Source organism: Canis lupus, chromosome 4, assembly GCF_048164855.1.
Source record: "Canis lupus baileyi chromosome 4, mCanLup2.hap1, whole genome shotgun sequence".
Classification (NCBI taxonomy): Eukaryota; Metazoa; Chordata; class Mammalia; order Carnivora; family Canidae; genus Canis; species Canis lupus.
In genome coordinates this window covers 21,133,007-21,153,389 of record NC_132841.1, presented here as the reverse complement: position 1 = coordinate 21,153,389, position 20,383 = coordinate 21,133,007, and the positions used below count along the sequence as shown (strand labels likewise).

Sequence of the window (20,383 nt, the reverse complement as noted above, 5' to 3'; positions counted from 1 at the left end):
GGCTGGCTGAAATACAGACAGACTGGCTAGAGAACCAGGAATGTCTTGAATTTTGAGATAATCATGAGAATGGCAACCACACAAAACAAAGCAACAAAAGAAAATAGGAAGAGTTTGCATCCCCATCACCAGGGTGCCCCATAGCAGCCCCCAAAGGTAGGCTTTGGGGTAGGGGTAGGTAGCCCCCTACCTCTAGATTTGTAGAACTTCAGAGGAAAATAAAATTCCAGTGCATTAACCCAACTGCTATTTTGGAGTTTTCTGTTACTACCAGCCAAATCTAATCCTGATATCTAGGTTGAACAACAGAGAATAAGAGTATCATTTCAGATAGCATGAATAGGTGAGGCCTCTCTGAGGATACACTTGAGCAGAAACCAGAATAGAAGGGAGTACACCATGCCTGTGCCTCCTCTGCCCTCTGGGGAAAAGAGTGGTCCAGGTAGGACCATCTCCCTATCAGCCAAGCTGAAAACCTGAGCATTATCCTTGAGGTTTTTCCCTTCCAAATGCCCTGCATCTAATCTGTCACCAAACCCTACTGAGTCTCCCCATATATGTGCCTCAAGAACAAAGCAAAACACCCACCTAAGAATTCTCTCGAATCCATCCTCTCATCCCCATTCCTTCTGCTAGAACAGGCCTGTAGTGCATTGTATGGTGCCCTATAAAAGATATGCCCTAATCCCCACAACCTGTGTTTGTGACCCTATTTGAAAAAAAGGGGGGGGGGTGGTTCTTGGGGCACCTGGGAGGCTCAGTGGTTGAGCATCTGCCTTTGGCTTGGGTCATGATCCTGAGGTCCTGGGATTGAGTCCTGCATCAGGGTCCCGACAGGGAGCCTGCTTCTCCCTCTGCCTTATGTCTCTGCCTCTCTCTGACTCTCTCATGAATAAATAAATAAACTCTTAAAAAGTGAATAAAAAGGATCTTCGTATATGTAATTACTTTAGGGATCTTGAGATAAGATCTTCCTGGATGGGATCTCCCTGGCGCACCTTAAATCCAATGACCTTCCTGATAAGAGGCAGATGAGAAGATGGTGGGGAAAAAAGAATTGCCTGTGAAGGCAGAGGCAGAGACATGAGGGGGTTATGCAGCCACAAACCAAGGAGCACCGGGAGCCACCAAAAGTGAAAGAGGCAAGGAAGGATCCTCCCCCTAGAGCCACTGGAGGGAGCCCCGCCCTGCTGACACCTTGATTTCAGACTTCTGGCCTACAGAACTGCTAGATAATAAATTTCTGTTATTTTAAACCACTAAGTTTGTGCCAATTTGCTATTGCAGCTCTACAAAATGAATACAAAGCCCTTAGTGATACCAACTCTCTCCAACCAGGCTAAGGAACTGATCTGTTCAGAATCAAAAATGTTTAGCAAAAATGTTTTGCTCACATATCTCCACGATCTGTACATTTACTCATAACTATCAATGCATACTATGGCACTAATGTATTATTTATATTATAAAACATACCTAAAACATAGACATGAAAACAGATGAGAACAATGGGAGTGTCAAATGACACCACTTTGGAACTGTTTGACTCTTCTTAATGAAGTTTAATATAGGGGTGCCTGGGTGGCACAGTTGGGCATCCAACTCTAGGTTTTGGCTTAGTTCGTGACCTCCAGGTCATGAGACGGAGCCCCACGTAGGACTCCACACTTAGCATGGAGTCTGCTCGGGATTCTCTCTCTCCATCTCCCCCTGTCTGCCCTCAACCCCCACTCATACATACACATGCACACACACACACACACACACACACACACACACACTCTCTCTCTCGCTCTCTAATAAATAAATAAATCTTTTTAAAAAGGTTTAATATATACTGACCACGTGACCCAGCTATTCCATTCCTGGATATTTACCCAAGAGAAATTAAAGCATTTGTCCATACAAGGATTTGTACACAAATGTTCTCAGCACTTTATAGCCCAAACTAGAAACAACCTAAATGTCCATGAGCAGGTGAGCAGATTAAAAAACCGTACTATATCTATACATACTTCAAAGTTCTCAGTATAAAAAATGGAATGATGTCTTTTTCTCCCTTTGGTAACAGTTTTACTGAAATATAATCCATATATCATATAATTTGCCTATTTAAAGTGTAGTTTCATGATTTTTAATACAATTGCAGGGTGGTAACATCATCACTTCAGTCATTTTTAGAGAATTTTCATTATCTCAAAAAGAAACCTTGTACCCATTAGCTGTCACCTCCCAAACTCCTGTGCTCCCCAACCTCAGGCAACCACTAACCTACTTTCTGTCTACAGATGTGCCTGTTCTGGATGTTTCATATAAATGGAATCATACAATATGTGATCTTTGGTGAATGGCTTCTTTCACTTAGCATATTTTTAAGGTTCATTCATGTTGTAGTACATATCTGAACTTCAGTCCTTTTTACTTCTGAATAAGATCCCATTGTGTGGATACATCACCTTTGTTTATCCGATCATCAGTTGACTGATCTTTGGTTGTTTCCACTTTGGGGTTGTATTAATTTAGTAGGGTTGCCATAAAATATTACATACTGTCTTAAACAACAGAAATGTATTTTTTTTTCACAATTCTAGAGGCTAGAAGCCCAAGATCAAGGTGTTGGCAGGTTTACCTTCTTCTAAGGACTCTTTCCTTAGCATGCAGAATCCCCCTTCTTCACATGGTCTCCCTCCCTGTGTGTACACATCCAGGATGTCTCTCTGTGTGTCCAAATTTCCTCTTCTTGAAAAGATGTCATTCAAACTGGAATGGAGGGGGGACACCCGGGTGCCTCAGTGGTTGAGTGTCTGCCTTCAGCTCAGGGTGTGATCTTGGGGTCCAGGATCAAGTCTCACATTGGGCTTCTTGCAGGGAGCCTGCTTCTCCCTCTGCCTATGTCTCTGCCTCTCTCTGTGTGTCTCTCGTGAATAAATAAATAAAATCTTTTTTAAAAACCCACCAAAATGGAATAGGGCCCATTCTAAAGACCTCACTTTTAATTAATTAACTCTTTAAAGACCCCATCTCCAAATGTGATTACATTCTGAAGTACTGGGGGTTAAAAGTTCAACATATGAATTTGGTAGGGGAGGGGCACAATTCAGCCCATAACAGATATCATATTAAGAAACTACTGCCAAATCCAAAGTCACAAAGATTCATACCTATGTTTTCTTCTAAGAGTTTTATAATTTGAGCTATTGAATATTGGGAATTAATTTTTGTATATGGTATGAGGTAGGGATTTAATTTGACTCTTTTGCATGTGGATATTCAATTGTCACAGCATTGTTTGTTGAAGATAGTTCTTACCCCATTGAATTGTTTTCATACCCCTGTGAAAACCAAATGACTTTAAATGTATGAGTTTATCTCTGGACTCTCAATTCTATTCCATAGATCTATAGGTCTATCTTTTTCTTCCCTTTTTTAATAAATTTATTTTTTATTGTTCAATTTGCCAACATATAGAATAACACCCAGTGCTCATCCCGTCAAGTGCCCACCTCAGTACCTGTCACCCAGTCACCCCCATCCCCCCTCCACCTCCCCTTCCACCACCCCTAGTTCGTTTCCCAGAGTTAGGAGTCTTTCATGTTCTGTCTCCCTTTCTGATATTTCCCACTCATTTTTTTCTCCTTTCCCCTTTATTCCCTTTCACTATTTTTTATATTCCCCAAATGAATGAGACCATATAATGTTTGTCCTTCTCTGATTGACTTCTTTCACTCAGCATAATACCCTCCAGTTCCATCCATGTCGAAGCAAATGGTGGGTATTTGTCGTTTCTAATTGCTGAGTAATATTCCATTGTATACATAGACCACATCTTCTTTATCCATTCATCTTTCGATGGACACCAAGGCTCCTTCCACAGTTTGGCTATTGTGGACATTGCTGCTAGAAACATCGGGGTGCAGGTGTCCTGGCGTTTCATTGCATCTGAATCTTTGGGGTAAATCCCCAGCAGTGCAATTGCTGGGTCGTAGGGCAGATCTATTTTTAACTCTTTGAGGAACCTCCACACAGTTGTTTTTTTTTTTTAAGAGTTTATTTATTTATTCATAGAGATGCAGAGAGAGAGAGTAGCAGAGACACCGGCAGAGGGAGAAGCAGGCTCCATGTAGAGAGCCTGACGTGGGACTCGATCCAGGGCTCCAGGATCACACCCTGGGCTGCAGGCTGCGCTAAACCGCTGCGCCACCAGGGCTGCCCTCCACACAGTTTTCCAGAGTGGCTGCACCAGTTCACATTCCCACCAACAGTGCAGGAGGGTTCCCCTTTCTCCACATCCTCTCCAACATTTGTGGTTTCCTGCTTTGTTAATTTTCCCCATTCTCACTGGTGTGAGTGGTATCTCATTGTGGTTTTGATTTGTATTTCCCTGATGGCGAGTGATGCGGAGCATTTCCTCATGTGCTTGTTGGCCATGTCTATGTCTTCCTCTGTGAGATGTCTGTTCATGTCTTTTGCCCATTTCATGATTGGATTGTTTGTTTCTTTGCTGTTGAGTTTAATAAGTTCTTTATAGATCTTGGAAACTAGCCCTTTATCTGATACATCATTTGCAAATATCTTCTCCCATTCTGTAGGTTGTCTTTGAGTTTTGTTGACTGTATCTTTTGCTGTGCAAAAGCTTCTTATCTTGATGAAGTCCCAATAGTTCATTTTTGCTTTTGTTTCTCTTGCCTTCATGGATGAATCTTGCAAGAAGTTACTGTGGCCAAGTTCAAAAAGGGTGTTGCCTGTGTTCTCCTCTAGGATTTTGATGGAATCTTGTCTCACATTAAGATCTTTCATCCATTTTGAGTTTATCTTTGTGTATGGTGCAAGAGAGTGGTCTAGTTTCATTCTTCTGCATGTGGATGTCCAATTTTACCAGCACCATATATTGAAGAGACTGTCTTTTATCCAGTGGATAGTCTTTCCTCCTTTGTTGAATATTAGTTGCCCATAAAGTTCAGGGTCCACTTCTGGGTTCTCTATTCTGTTCCACTGATCTATGTGTCTGTTTTTTGTGCCAGTACCACACTGTCTTGATGACCACAGCTTTGTAGTACAACCTGAAATCTGGCATTGTGATGCCCCCAGTTATGGTTTTCTTTTTTAAAATTCCCCTGGCTATTCGGGATCTTTTCTGATTCCACACAAATCTTAAAATAATTTGTTCCAACTCTCTGAAGAACGTCCATGGTATTTTGATAGGGATTGCATTAAATGTGTAAATTGCCCTGGGTAACATTGACATTTTCACAATATTAATTCTTCCAATCCATGAGCATGGAATATTTTTCCATCTCTTTGTGTCTTCTATAGGTCTATCTTTATGCCAGTGCCATGCTGTAGCTTTATAAATTTTGAAAACAGGAAATGTGAATTCCTTGACTTTCTTATTATTTAAGATGTTTTGGCTAATCTGAGTACCTTCCATTGCCATATAAATTTTAGAATTGGCATGTTAACTCCTGCAAAGAAGCCACCTGGAATTTTTAACAGGGATTGTGTTGACTCTATAGATCAATTTGGGGAGTATTGCCATCTTAATATTAAGTCTTACAATCCATGGACATGAACTATCTTTCCGTTTATTTAGATCTTCTTCTATTTCTTTCATCAATATTTTATAGTTTTCAGAGTATAAGTCTTGGACTTCATTTAAGTTTATTCCTAAGTGTTTTGTTCTTTTTTTTTTTGTGCTATTAGACATGAAACTATTTCCTGGATTTCATTTTTGGATTGTTCATTGTGAATGTATAGAAGTACAATTGATTTTCACATATCGATTTTGTATCCTATAACCTTGCTGAATGTGTTTATTCTAATAGTGTGTGTGTGTGTGTGTGCCTTAGGATTGTCTATATTACAAGATCATGTAGGATGAACTTGATACACACAGCAATATGAAAATATTGAAGCCAGACACAAAAGAACACACATGTATAATGACACTTATATGACATTCAAGAACAGGAAAACTAACCTATGGTGATAGAAGTCAGAACAATGATAACCTCAGGACAGGGGATGGGAAAGTAGTAAATGGATAGGGACATGAGATTTTGGGGGGTGATGGAAATGTTCTATATCTTGAACTGTGTTCTATACACATGTTCAGATTTCTCAAACTGACAGGATGTATGCATTTGACTGCTAATAAATTCTACTTCAATTATAAAGAGACATAAAGATGAGATAAACTATTTTAAAGTGTGGTGGCCTAATAGTATCATTAACTAATTATCTTAAGGCCTCTCTATACATAAGGATTAGCTTATCATTAGTGATATACAGAATAAAGCCAGAATTCAAATAGTCTAGTCTGTTTTGTTTCTCTGACTGCTCAAATATAAATCTAATCAGATCTTTTATTTCTTTTAACCCCAAGATGTGGCTGATAAGCAGCTGGTACCAGGGATAGGAAATGAGTCAGCACTCTTCTCATTGTTCATTAGCTCTTTTTTTTTTTTTTTTTTTTTAGTAATATCTACATCCAACATGGGGCTCAAACCCAAGACCCAAAGATCAAGAGTCACTTTCCCTTCTAGCTGAGCCAACCAGGTGCCTCCATTATTCATTAGTGTTAATCCACAGTTTCTATGCAGAAATCTTTCTAAGCCACTTGCTTATTTTGTGAGGGTCAGCCTACTTAAAGCCAGATATGATGTATGAAACTACTTCAACCAGGCAGTCATAAGGCAGTAATGCCTTGTGATATGCTAAAAATGGCCCTGGAAACAAAGGAGCCATGTTCCTCCCCCTTTTTATTGAGAGACCCTGAGTACAAAATCATACAAGTACCAATCTGGAAGACTCACCAAGGAAAGCTACCAGTGCTGATTGAGCTTTTAAAAATTGTTAGCAATGGAACTTGTAAAACTTTCTTCCCACTCCAAGGTGGATCATCTGGCACACACATCACCTCTGGAGATCTTTCTACATGCATCCCCACTATCTCCTGACTGGTACCCTGGAAGCTCAAGGCTCATGCTCCTTGCTGGTGTCAGAACACAATTTAATCACATGACTCTTCAGCCTAAAGATCTTTTGGGCCCCCTCAACAGACCAATAGACTGTAACCGACATCTAGTGCCAGCCCCACCCAACTCCATCAGCCTCCCTTCCCGCCTTCCCCACCAGCTCCACAGCAGGAAGCCTCCCAGGCTCTTTCCATCCTCACAAGCTCTGCCTTTGCCCTTGCTGCCACCTCTGCCTGGAATGTCCCTCCTGGCCTGTAGATTCCTTCTTCTGCTACATGACCCATGCCAACCTCACCTCCTCTATCCAACCTTCCTTCTCTCCCCAAGACAGGGTGGACCCCTCCCTCATCTGGCTTTTAAGGCATGTGTCACCCTGTGTTGTAACTTTTTCCTTTTTAGTACGTTGAGCTTCAGTTCTCAGCCCTACATCCTCAAATGCTGGAGTCTCTTATTCACTTTTGTAAGAACAAGAATATGGTTGTTCGATCAGTGGAATAAGAAGCAGGGCAGAGATGGCTGCTATGAATCCAGACCCAGCCTTGGACCTCAGCTGGGACTAGATAAGGGGACCAGATGCAGGAGAAATCAAAAGTTACTGTACTTTTCTCCCAGCAAGCTGGCTCTCTAAAGCCCCCGCCTCACCACCTTCACATGAAGCAATCCACCCCAAAATGCAATTTTCCAGGCACAGTAAAGTGCCTGCTTGGGGAGTGAGAGGGAAGGTGGGGGGCCATCACAGATAACACAGACAATTCTCTGATTTGGAAGCATATGGGATAGGTCAGCAGGAAAGATCTGAAACTTGCCCATGTTCCAGTGCAGAGGACATGGATACCAAGTGCCTGGCATGTCAGATTCTGCACACCAGAAAAGACAAGCGAGGGAATAGACCCTTCCATTCCCTCTCCCAGAACCCCTCCCACAGTCATTAGGCCATATGGCTCCAGGGCAGGAAGGTCCTATGTTTAGCTCTGACACTTAGCATTTTGCTCCCAAGCAAGGGCTAAGAGAGGAGAGCGTAGTGACAAAGGCATCCTTATAAAGCACCTGCCCTATGGGGTGGGCTGGGCCTGGGTAGGAACAACTTAGAAGTAAAAGCTCTTCCTCCCCTGGGAATCCACCATAAGGCTGCTTGGCTCACTGAAGCCATGATCAGAATTCCCAAATGGAATTGCCACACGCTATCCCTCTTTTACAGAAAAGGTTACAGAAGGAGATGGAAAGAACATTTAGGTTTCTTACCTTAACTTCAGTAAGCGAGGGCTTGATTGGCCTCTCAGATGCTTCACTCTTAAAAAAAGACAGGACAAAATAAGCTGTGACAAAGGCATCTTAGCAACTTGTATTCACAGCGTATTGATGCTTATAACTAATCAATCTTGTTTAAAAAGCAACAGTAACTACAAGTAACCCTGAAATCACTGGCTACATTCTGACATGATTAATGAGTCTCTGGATGAAATGCAGCAGAGCTCAGAAATGTCTTATTCATGAATTTATTCACATCAACATTGATTAGGTGCTTACCAAGGTACAGGTACTGTGCTAGGAAGTGAGGGTTCAAAGACGACAAACAGCAGTGGCTCTCCCTACAGGGAGTCCACAGCCCACCAGAGTAGACAGATGTGCCAATCAATCATGACTTTCATGACTGAGCCACTAGAGAGGCATGTAGGGAGACTGTGGAAACACAGGGCTCTGTCCTTGCTGAGCCACTGGCCACACTGTGTCCCGAAGATTGCAGGATGCAATACTTCCCAGATGAACATGGAGGGAACATGGTTGTCAAGTAGCAACCAGCTGGATGGGCTAGCATCCTGCCTTCCCATAACCCTCTTATAACTTTACATGCCTCATAGATTTTGGAAGTTGCTGCCAGTCACGAGAGATGCCTATATAGATCTCTTCATGATGGCAGCTGGAGGGAGAAGGAAGGTTTAATACATTGCACAAAAGAGCCAAAATGGTTCTCCTTCTTGTAAGCATACTCTTTGGTGTCTCCTCCCACGGGGACTCTGGGTTTGACTGTGTGACTTGCTTTAGCCAGTAGGACAATAACAACAGGATACAAGCAGACCCTTCAAAAATGCTAGTGCTGGGGCCTGCCATCTCTTGCTGCTCTTGGGACTCTTACAACCACTTCTTGGTGGGTGAGGAGGGAGGGAACCAGGAGTGATAAAACACAAGAGGCAATCCCACTTTATAAGGAAAGAGACTGAGGTTTCTAGAAGGTTGGATAGTGGCCCACAGACATGTAGCCAGTCTGTATAAGAATCAGGGGTAACCCATGGATCCTTCCTGAAGGGCAGAGATCATCTTTTCAGCACTTCTTGTCCTGCCTCACACAGGGTAGGTGCTTAATAAATGTTTGTTGTTCGTGAAGTGAGAAACCATGCCCTCTTCTGAGTAGGCTGCTCTTCAAAGAAGCTCTACAGAAATCATGGCCCTAGGGAAGCAAGAAAAGGTATCCCAAAGACAACCCAAGTGACCAGGACAATCTCAGCAAGTTTTTCATGTGGACAAAAACCAAAGTCTAGGCTTTATGCTGATATCCCATGAAAGCAAGCTTGCTGCTGAAAGGCACTCTAATGAAGCCTTACAGATACTTATAGGCCTTCAGGAGAGTTAAGAGTAAGGAAACAATAAAAAAAATACTGTCTGTAGCTTGGAACAGCCTAAGGAGCCAAGGAGAAAGTAACTGAATGGACCACATGATTTTGGGTCCATTAGACTAAGAGTGGGAATCCAATATCCAGAGCACACCATTTCTAAGTTTGGAACATCTCAAAATATGAATGTCCTTATGTAATTACAGGTGGAGTCACATGCCTCACCCCCAGCCCTGAGTTTGTCCTGGAGGTAGAAAGAGCACATAGGCTGGGAGTTACAGGGACTTGAGTTCTGTCACTGATAAGTATAAAATTAGGCAAGTAACTTACCTTCCCTATGCCTGGGTTTTCCCATCTGTAAGATGAGAATGATACCTACTTTGTTGGAACTTTGTGAAATTTAAGGAGACTGTGTGAAGTGGCTGGCACAGAGTAGTTGCTCAGTGAATGACACCAGTAAAGATCATAGACTCACGGAGACATAGGGCAATAACTGTGACTCACCGAGGGCCACTTGAGAGAACAAATCGATTTCCAACTCCTGGGTTTCCTGCTTGTGTCTGAGATCCCAGAGCCCATGTTCCTCTCTCCAGACCCCCAAGGACCACAGAGGACCAGCCCGGAGACCCACAGACTGGCCCTGAACTCCAAGTACCAGTGCCCAAGCCTGCTGACTGCCGCGTGGCGCCTGTGACACTGGCTGCTTTGTGTCACCTCTCCAAAGCTGACCTGGCCTGCGTTACTCTCTCAGTAGCATTCTGCCTGGGGCCTTCCAGGCCAGGTAGGGGCACCGAAGGGGACAGTGGGGACCATGAAAGGTGGCAATGACAGCCCAAACAGACCCCCTGATTTGGAGGAGCTCCTCCTTTCCCAGAGCAGGCAAAACTTTTTTTTCACCCCAAGTGTGGAATAAAGGAGAAGGAACAGGCATTGGGGCCCGGGACCCAAGGAGTTTTCAGGTGTGTGTATTTAGTGGCCTCCTGTTCACTCTAACCCAGGGAGGTGTCTTGGATTACAGAGATGAGACTAAGACTGAGAGCCTGAGCTGTCACGGGGGTGTCAGAAGTGGGGTGCAATTCAGTTCTCTCAAAGCCCCGTGAGGTAGGAAGGATATTTCTGGGCTGGACCATAGGGATCCCCTCAGAGGTAATGAAGGGGGCTTTTCGAGCCAGGCCTGTAGGACTGGGGACCATTGCCCACCCACCTCACATGGAGAGGAAAGCAACTCCTTGGCCTTGTGTTCCCTCCTCCCCACTCCTCCCCACTACCTGGGAACTAATTTCCCCCACCCACAGACTGAGCTGGAAGTCTTCACGAGGCAGGCAGGCCAGGTGACAGGAGGGGTTGACAGGCTGCTCTGAGAGAATCCTCTCCCTGGTGCACACCTCAAGTCCCAGCCCCGGGTTTGTCACTGGGCTTAATCCCGACTGTACCTCATTTCCCCAAACTGTTAAAGGGGATCCTGTGTAGTCCTTGCTATGGTGTAACCATCTGCAGATTAGGTTACTAAAAATGAACCAGCTACTCAGAAGAACATAATTTGTCCCATAAACATTTTCCAGGGTTTGTTCCAACACCCAGGGGAGAAGTAAAGCTCTCTGTGAGAGGCAAGAATGGGCTTCTGCTTTTACACGGCCATATACAATCTGGCCAGGGAAGACTTCACCTAGAAAAAGCCACATTCCTGTGTTCAACACATGTTCATGACTTTGTAGCAAAAGGACCTAAGAAGTGATTAATCCACTTAGGGGTGACACAAATGACCCTCTGGGTTCTCCTTGCCAGGACCTATCTGACCCCGGGGGTAAAATTAAACTGCAAAGAGAGCTAGAGGACGGATCTGTGGGCCTCCTGCCTCACCCCACAACACGTGTCTGCCGAGCTCTGGGTCTCCCTCCGAGACAACGGACCCCAAGTAATCTCCCACGGGAGAAGGGTGGGCAGGCAGTGGTGCCTGTGACCACGTGAAGTCAGAAAAGAGCAAGGGGAGGACTTACGCATCCTTGTTGGCAAGTCTGCCCCATGGTTGGGAGGACGCCCGCTGTGCCTGGGTTCTTTCTTCTCTTCTGCTTTCAGCAGTCGGGGCTGGGAGGCCTGGAGAAAAGCAAAGCCCAAAGGAGGAAGAGTGAGGGGCTCATCAACCTCATTCCTCTCCTTTACAAGTCGGGAAGCTGAACACCCCAATACTGAAGACCGGGTTAGCAAACAGGCCTCTGTTTCTAGAAGGATCTGTAATCCCAAGTAAAATGTCTAAGGTTTCTGGCAGGATATTATTCTAGAAGGAATCTCCTGGAACCCAGTCTGCAGGTGGTGCCTCGTCAACCAACTACAGCCTCCTCTGCTTACAAAGAGGTCCAAAAATAGGGTCTTGCTTCAAGGAGGAAATCCAACAGAAATGGAAATTAGCCAAGATAGCCTCAAAAAGTCCAAAATTTGGAAGTGTGACCTTCACCAGAGTCATTCTTTTCGCCTAATTTAACCAGGGTAGGGTGTAGCTCTGGGTAAAAATTACTTCTCTAATTATAAAAGCAATGCGCACACCTCACAAAAAAAAAAGTCATGAAATACAGGCAAGTAGTTTAAAAATTGAAATGATCTTTACTCATTACAGAAATAAGTTCTAGGGCAGCGCCGGTGGCGCAGCGGTTTGGCACCGCCTGCAGCCTGGGGTGTGATCCTGGAGACCCAGGATTGAGTCCCACGTCGGGCCTCCTGCGTGGAGCCTGCTTCTCCCTCTGCCTGTGTCTCTGCCTCTCTCTCTCTGTCTATGAATAAATAAAATCTTTAAAAAAGAAAGAAAGAAAGAAGTTCTATTAACATTTTGGTCTAGGGGATCCCTGGGTGGCGCAGCGGTTTGGCGCCTGCCTTTGGCCCAGGGCGTGATCCTGGAGACCCAGGATCGAGTCCCACGTTGGGCTCCCGGTGCCTGGAGCCTGCTTCTCCCTCTGCCTGTGTCTCTGCCTCTCTCTCTCTCTCTCTGTATGACTATCATAAATAACTAATAAAAAAAAATTAAAAAAAAACATTTTGGTCTATATCCTCCCTTATATTTTTCTCCAGATAACTACACACCAGTAACACCACCAAAATGGAACCATGCTCTTATACTTTTTTTTTTTTTAAGATTTATTTATTTATTCATGAGAGACACACAGAGAGAGAGAATCAGAGACACAAGCAGAAAGAGAAGCAGGCTCCCCGCAGGGAGCTAGATATGGGGACTTGCTCCGGATCCCAGGATCATGCCCTGAGCCAAAGGTAGACCCTCAACCGCTAAGCCACCCAGGCGTTCCACTCATGTTCTTTTTAAATCTACTTTTTTCATGGAATAATACACTATGAAAATCTTTTCATGTCAATTAATAAAGATCTTTTTTTTTTTTTTTTTTACTGGTTACACTGGGTAGAGATCTTATTCCGAAAGGCTTACTGAAGAATGATAATTCAATAAGTGTCAGATGTCCTACGTCAACATTCATAGCAATTTTATTCAGTCTCTACCATATACTGAGCAGCTTAGAAATATTAATGTGATTTGCCTACCAATTAGTGTGCTGCAGCAAATGCAAAAACTTCCTTACTATTTAAGGTCTTTTCAGTTCAAAGAGGGTAAGCCAAGAGTCCAGGCTTCTAAACATTGACGTAACACTGGGCCCCCAGCCACTGGATCCCAGTGGCTCAGTGTTGATGAATTCTGCTAGAGCTGGTGTTGGTGGGATATCTGGTGCCCCCAACATCCCAAACACTCTGTGGCCCAGCTCAGAAGCATAAACAAAATTTGTGGGGGTTTCTTTGTTATTTGTTTATATAAACAAAATTCTATTAATTTATTTTTTTTAAGATTTTATTTATTTATTTGACACAGCACGGAGCACAAGCAGAGGGGAGCAGCAGAGAGAGAGGGAGAAGTAGGCTCCCCACGCCCACTGAGCAGGGAGCCCAACATGGGGCTCCATCCCAGAACCCTGAGATTATGAACTGAGCTGAGGGCAGGTGCTTAACCGATTGAGCCACCCAGGTGCACCCAAAATTTAATTTAAAGCTCATACTTCATTCCTTCATCCTGAATATTTCTCAGGGTGAAAAGACACACACAGAACTTGGCTGTCATATGTTCTTCAGTGAACTTGGAAATATCTGTACTTGTCTTATATTTACTTACTTTTAGCCCCCCTCTCCTACTGGAGGATAAACTCCCAGGATACAGGGACTTTGTATGTCCCCCCGTGTTGACACACAGTAAGTGTGAAACCAGCGTTGAGGTCAGGCTGCTTGGTTTGAAGCCCTACACAGACATGTAATAGCTTTGACTCTGGAAGAGTTACTTAAACTACCTGAGCCTCAATTTGCTTGTAAAATGGGGACATTAACAGTAATAACAGAGCTGCATGGGAATGTGAGATCTGTGCATGTAAATAGAGCACTTAGAATCCTGCTTTACAACTAGCAAATATTCAATATATATGTTATTATTGTTGATTGATAAGCAATTTACACAAATTCACAACAGTTGTGAAAGCAAAAAGGAGCCATAAATGGCTTATAATTGAGACATAGCCTATTTAGGGGGTTGGTTTAAAGCAGTGAGTCCAGGGGCACCTGGGTGGCTCAGTCAGTTAAGCACCTGCCTTCGGCTCAGGTTATGATCTCAGGGTCCCGGGATGGAGTGCTACAGTGGGGCTCCCTGCTCAGTGGGGAGTCTGCTTCTCCCTCTCCTCCCTGCTCATGCTCTCTTGCTATCTCTGTCTCTCTCTCAAAACAAATAAATAAAATCTTTAAAAAAAAGAAGAAAGCAGTGAGTCCAGAGGGACAGTACAAGACAATTTGTTGGGGTGACATAAGACAGTATCAGAACTTTTATTTATGATAATATTTTTTTAATTGATATAATTCATATATCAAAATATTCACCTTTTAGACTATATGTAATTCAATGTCTTTTTAAGGATATTCACAAGGTTATACAATTATCACTACTATCAAATTCCAGAACATGTCCATCACCCCAAAAAGAAACTCTGTCCCCATCAGTAGCCACTTCCCACTCCCTCCTCCCCCTATGGCCCGGCAACAGCAAATCTACTTTCTTTCTGTGTGGATTTGTCTATTCTGGACATTTCATGTATGTGGAATCATCAATGTATAAATCCAAAAATAATGAAGATACATGTGTGGGGGAATGTGTCTGCAGAAATATTTTACTGATAGAGTGCAGGACCGAAAAGGTTTGGAGAACCTGGCCGAGATTGTAAAGCCTTCTTGGTTTTGTCCACAGCTCTTCTGACCTGACAAGAGGTCATAGACTTCAACAACTTGTGCTAATTAAAACCCAATACCTAATACAGGCCAAAGCAGAATGTGACCTGAAGATAATATACACTTTGCTTTATAATTTATGATTTGTGTTTATAAAAGATATTCCCTGGAACCCCTGGGTGACTCAGTCAGTTAAGCATCTGTCTTCGGCTCAGGTCACGATCCTGAGGTCCTGGGATGGAACCCCACATCGGGCTTCCTGCTAAGCGAGGAGTCTGCTTCTCCTTCTCCGTCTTCCCTTCCAGCTCACTTGTACTCTCTCTCTCGCTCTGCTCTCTCTCTCAAATAAACAAATAAAATCTTTTTAAAAATCAATAAAAAATTTAAAAGATGTTTCTCTAATTATGCTTATAATAGGCTAACAGGTAAAATAGTAATGTAGCCTGGGACCTGGGTTCTCATCCTTACTCTGCCACTTACTGAATTTCTCTGAGCTTGTTTCCTTGTCTGTAAAATGAGGAAGGTAATAGGTGAGAATCAATAACTTTTTTTCCTTTTGCATTAGAATTTGGCCTTAGGTTAATGCTCTAGTTCCACTCTCCCAGTTACCTGTCACCAGCTAGCTCCCCAGGTCTGACCTTTGTAGTTTACCTGCTTGTACTCACCAACATTTTTCCTTAAAGCTCTTCTTTCCATCTTATCTTTTAACTCAGGAAAAGACCCTTCATGCAGAGCATCCCCACTGGAAACTGAAACTACCCTTCAAGCAATAATGAGCGCCCTGAAAGAAAGCTCAGTCCACTTGGGACTCACACCTACATGGATGGGTCATGGGGCAACCTGTGCGCTGACCAACAGTCAACCCTACCTCATTGTTTTTGTTTTTTTTAAAGATTTTATTTACTTATTTGATGGAGAAAGAGAGCACAAGTGGGGGGAGCAGCAGAGAAACAGGAAGAAGCAGACTCCCCACTGAGCAGGGAGCCCAATGTGGAACTTAGTCCCAGGACCCCAAGATCATGACCCGAGCTGAAGACAGATGCTTCACTGACTGAGCCACCTAGGCACGCAACTCTACCTCATTGTGATACTAAAATCTCCACCCAAGGAGGAGCACAAGCCTTATTTATGTAACTTACAATGTACGTCTAGGCATGTTTCCTTGAGGTGCATGTGTGACTTTATGCCCACCTCCACATGCAATGACAAGGCTCCCTTTCTAAATATTCATCCTGACCCTGAATTAAAAAAAAAATCATCCTTGTTCACAGCTTTGGAAATTATTCCCTGTGGTTTCCTTATTTGTTGCAAATAAAGTTTCTTTTGTGTGACAACTCCACCTGGTGTAAGTTCTATCTGTGACTCACCAAGGAGGGAACTCATGTTGGTTCAGTTACAGTTAAGGATAGAATATCAACTATGTTATGAGTAACACTTCTCTTTTTTTTAAAGACATATTTGAGAGATGAGATGCCTGTGTGGCTCAGCGGTTGAGCATCTACCTTCGGCTCAGGACGTAATCCCGGAGTCCCGGGATCGAGTCCCATATCGGGCACCTTGCATGGAGCCTGCTTCTCCTGTCTCTGCCTCTCTCTGTGTCTCTCATGAATAAGTAAATAAAATCTTAAAAAAAAAAAAGAAATAAAAGATTTATCTGAGAGAGAGCACTTGGGTTGAGGGGTGTGCAGAGGGAGAGGGAGAGAGAATCCTCAAGCAGTCTTCCTGCTGAGCATGGAGCCCAATGTGGGGCTCAATCCCAGGACCCTGAGATCATGACCTAGGCTGAAATCAAGAGTAGGACTCTCAACTGACTGCACCACCCTGGTGCCTCTGTTACTGAGTAACATTTCTGATGATAAAGAAAATGATCCCTCATTGATAGGTTGTTCCTGGGTTGGAAAAATTATAAATACTAGATGGGATGGCATAGCTCTAGGTTTCCCCCAGTGAGGTGACTCTTGTTTCATCCCCTGCAGAGACCCCGGAAAATGTCCCTATGGAGTCATAACAAGAGAATTTGGCTCCTGCTGGGCAGAAGGCTTTTTAAGCCAGGAGGAATCCTGCACCTACCTAGTGAGAGCTTGTCTTCTCTCATCTGTGGACTTCTGCACAGACTCCCTCAGAAAAGAAACAGTTGGCATTGTCCTGCCAGCAAGCTGTGGTTCCTGTCTTATAGCCCCACAGGCAGAATGGGGTCAAGTGTGGCCCGTGGCAGTCTTTGAATCTGAAGGTTTAGTATAGTCTAGAACACTCCTGGTGGGGGATCAGAATAAGTCATGCAGAGAGCCTGACTTATAGTAGGTACCTAAGCGGTAACTGTAAGTACTAAATAAATGGTTATTATTATGAATATTGGTGTTTCATTTTATCTACATTCACCAACTCACGGTGGACAAGAGATTATTCTAAGCCTGAGAAGCCCAGGAAGGGTATCAGGCTGCTAGATACAGTCCCATTATGAAACATAAGAAAACACCTCTCTGTAATTCTGAGAGAAGAAAATATACAAATGTCCGATCAACAAGTATTTATTTAGCACCAACTGCATGCCAATCTCAGTGCTAGAGGTTAGGAGCACTAGAGTAGAAAAGATAGACACGGTCCCTGCCTTGCAGAGCATATAACAAAGAGAAATTACAGTGCATTGTGATGGTGGGAGAAGAATGGGGAAGTTTATTTTGAACTACACATATCTGGGAACCCAAGAAGACTTCTCAGAGTAGGAAACCAGCCTTTAGCCACAGTACAGAATCCTAGGTTGGATAAAGATTGGAATGCTGGTGCTCATCTTCTTCCCCTGTACACATGGTAGATTGTTGCAACCATGGGCATGCCTTTCTCTATCCATGGCCCTGGGTAGTTCTCATTGACAAAGACCTGGCCTTGGCCAATGACTTGCTTTGGCAAGCTGGACAATGCAGCTTGTGGTCTCTGTCTCCATTTCTGGCACACAGCTCCTAAAATCCTTGTAATTTCTCAAGTTTTAAGAGCAATGAGAGAATCCTGTATTATAATCATTGGTCTTTTGTCCCCAAATAGCTCCAGTTCCTGAAATAGTTCCAGTGATAAAGGTGAGAGGAGTGTCTTGATACTCATAACAAGTTCCTTTCAATGAAGCTGAGTTTATGTTAATGAGGATGGTTGCCTGGGGAACCAACCTTATACTTTAAAGGTGGGAACTTTCAGCTTGCCCCTCTGCAAGGCAGGGGCAGGGCCTGGAGGACACATTAGTCACCAAAGAGCAATGATTAAATCACTCTTGACTGTATTGGAGCCTTCATGAAAAACTTGAAAGGACAGGGTTCATAGAGCTTCCAGGTTGGGGAACACATAGAGATTCTGGGAGAGTGACTGCCCTGGGAGGGCAGCTCTGCACCCCTTCCCACATACCCTGCCATATGCGTCTTTTCCATCTGGCTATTCCTGAGTTATATCCTTTTATGATAAATAAGTAATCTAGCAAGTCAATGTTTCCCTGAACTCTGAGCTGCTCTAGCCAAGTAAGCAAACCTGAGGACAGAGAATTGAGATTCTATAGCTGATCGGTCAGAAGCCCAGGTGACAACCTGACCTTGTGATTGGCCTCAAAGAGAGGGGAGAGGGTATCCTTTGGGACCAAGTGTCAGACCATAGTCTGACACTGTCTCTATAACCAGGGCACAGGGTTATAAGAGCACCTGGCTCCAGAGTCCCAAACAGATCAGGGCTGGCCACTCACCACTGACATAATCCAAAGGCAGAGGAATGAGTGGTGGTGAAACAAGAAAGGAATTTATTTCAGTGAGGAAATCATCTGAAGGACAGCGGACTAATTAATGTCTCAAAGACTGCCTCCAAAGGGAGACAAAAGTACCTGGAGGTTTATATAAAGAAAATGTGGGACGAAGGTCAGGGGGTACATGCAGGTGGGCAGCAACAATCAGGTCATTCATGGTCTCTGGGTCAGTCCCAGAGGGCCTTGCTGGCTCAGGGCAGTCCCTATTTCTTGACAGGGTAGTTTTGGTTCCCATCACAGGATGCTTTGCTCACTCAGTCTTTTGTCTGAGTTAAGAGATAAGCCGGGAAGAAGAACTTAATCAGTTAGAAAATTAGTTAGAAATCAGTTAGAAAAAAAAAAAAAGAAAGAAATCAGTTAGAATTAGACTGAGGTCAAAATGGAGGTGGTTGCAGTCCTCTTTCATCTTAAGTAGAATTGAGTTTGATCATAAGACATTCTGCAATTCTGGTGTTGCAGAATTGTTTGGTGTGGGAAGAAACCCCACACATTGGTAACCCCCCACACATGGTTGAGTCTGAGAAGTGAGAAGGAGACATACAAGTGAAGTGTTTCTTCCTTTACAACCACCCAGCTGAGCTCAACCAAATTGCTGAAATAGAGAATCATGAGTTTATTTTTTCAAGTCACTAAGTTTGTGGGTGTTTTTTTATGTTGTAGCAGGTACCTGAGGCCCAGGGAGCTGGTGCCTGCCCATCAGGAGCAGGTTGAGGTAGAAGAGCCCTGAACTAGGAGCCAGGGAACCGTCTCTGGTTCGGGTCTACCTCCTGTTCCCCAAATGGTTTCAGGGAGGCTGCTTAACCTTTCCAACCCTCAGTGTGTAACCCAATTACAACTGCTCTACTGTCCACCTCACTGGATTGTGGTGAGGATCACATACAGCTATGAGGATCCCTCAAGGGAGCCATTAGCATGGCCTGGATGGAAGCTGGAAGAAACCTTGTTGCTCAATAACCATTAATGATGCCACAAGAAGAAAGAGTTGCATTCACAGAGGACTAGCTGCACTACAATTCATATACATTTTCTCATTTGATCCTGTCACAGCATTACAAGGGGGATAATAAGATTCTAATTTAGGGATGAGGATGCTGACACTCAGGGGTGCTGGAATTTTCTCAAAATCACACAGCAGGACCTGGAGAGAGAGCATAGGTACAGATCTTACAGACTCCAGAGCCTTTCTTCCCACTCTGCATGCTGCCTCTCCTTCAGAGCCTGTGTCATGGCATCCACCCCTCCTTATACCTCAGCCTCCTGAATGCTGGAGTGAGGGGAACCATAGGCTTCCCAGACCCAGGCCCTCTGCAACGAGAGCCTGCAGGAGCCAAGCTGCCCCACTAGCATTCAGAGCAGTTTCTCAACAAACTCCACAGGCACTCTTGCCTTCCATTCTGATACCTGGGTAACTTCCTAAATCTAGTTCAAACACTGCTCCGGATCACCAAAGCAACCTTACCTAGAATAAATATTACATCTTCTCTATTGGCATTCATTTCTTACGTTCCCATGAGTCTGTCCCCTTCTTCCATGGCTTCCTATCTGCTGTTACCCAGGAGATGGGAGTGGAAGGGGAAAAGGAGCCCTTGTGACTGGCCCAGGGCACACAGTTTGAAGGTCATTCAGTGCAGCATTGCTTTTTGTCAAGAGACTATTTGATCTAAAGTTCATGTAGAAATTCATGGCATTTCCACTGGCCCACCATGGTTCCATTCTGCATACACAGCCTACTTCGTGCTGTGAGCTGGCATTCCCCTATCGCTCCATTA

At 43.9% G+C, this 20,383-nt stretch overlaps 1 protein-coding gene and 1 long non-coding RNA gene across 4 annotated transcripts in view; one reads left to right on the top strand and one right to left on the bottom strand.

Moving 5' to 3' along the window:
• Positions 1–20,383, bottom strand: part of HK1 (hexokinase 1) — a 119,906-nt gene that overhangs the window by 73,736 nt on the left and 25,787 nt on the right. For all 3 annotated transcript variants that reach the window (XM_072823395.1, XM_072823397.1, XM_072823396.1), the window contains 2 exons: positions 11,581–11,677; positions 8,217–8,264 (listed from right to left, as the gene is read on the bottom strand). In XM_072823395.1, the coding sequence (XP_072679496.1) occupies positions 8,217–8,264; positions 11,581–11,607 (75 nt within the window). In that variant the 5' untranslated portion in view covers positions 11,608–11,677. The remainder of the gene's footprint in view (positions 1–8,216; positions 8,265–11,580; positions 11,678–20,383) is intronic.
• Positions 10,170–16,176, top strand: LOC140631955 (uncharacterized). The gene is made up of 2 exons (XR_012029488.1): positions 10,170–10,364; positions 15,553–16,176. It is a non-coding gene; the product is annotated as an uncharacterized lncRNA (long non-coding RNA).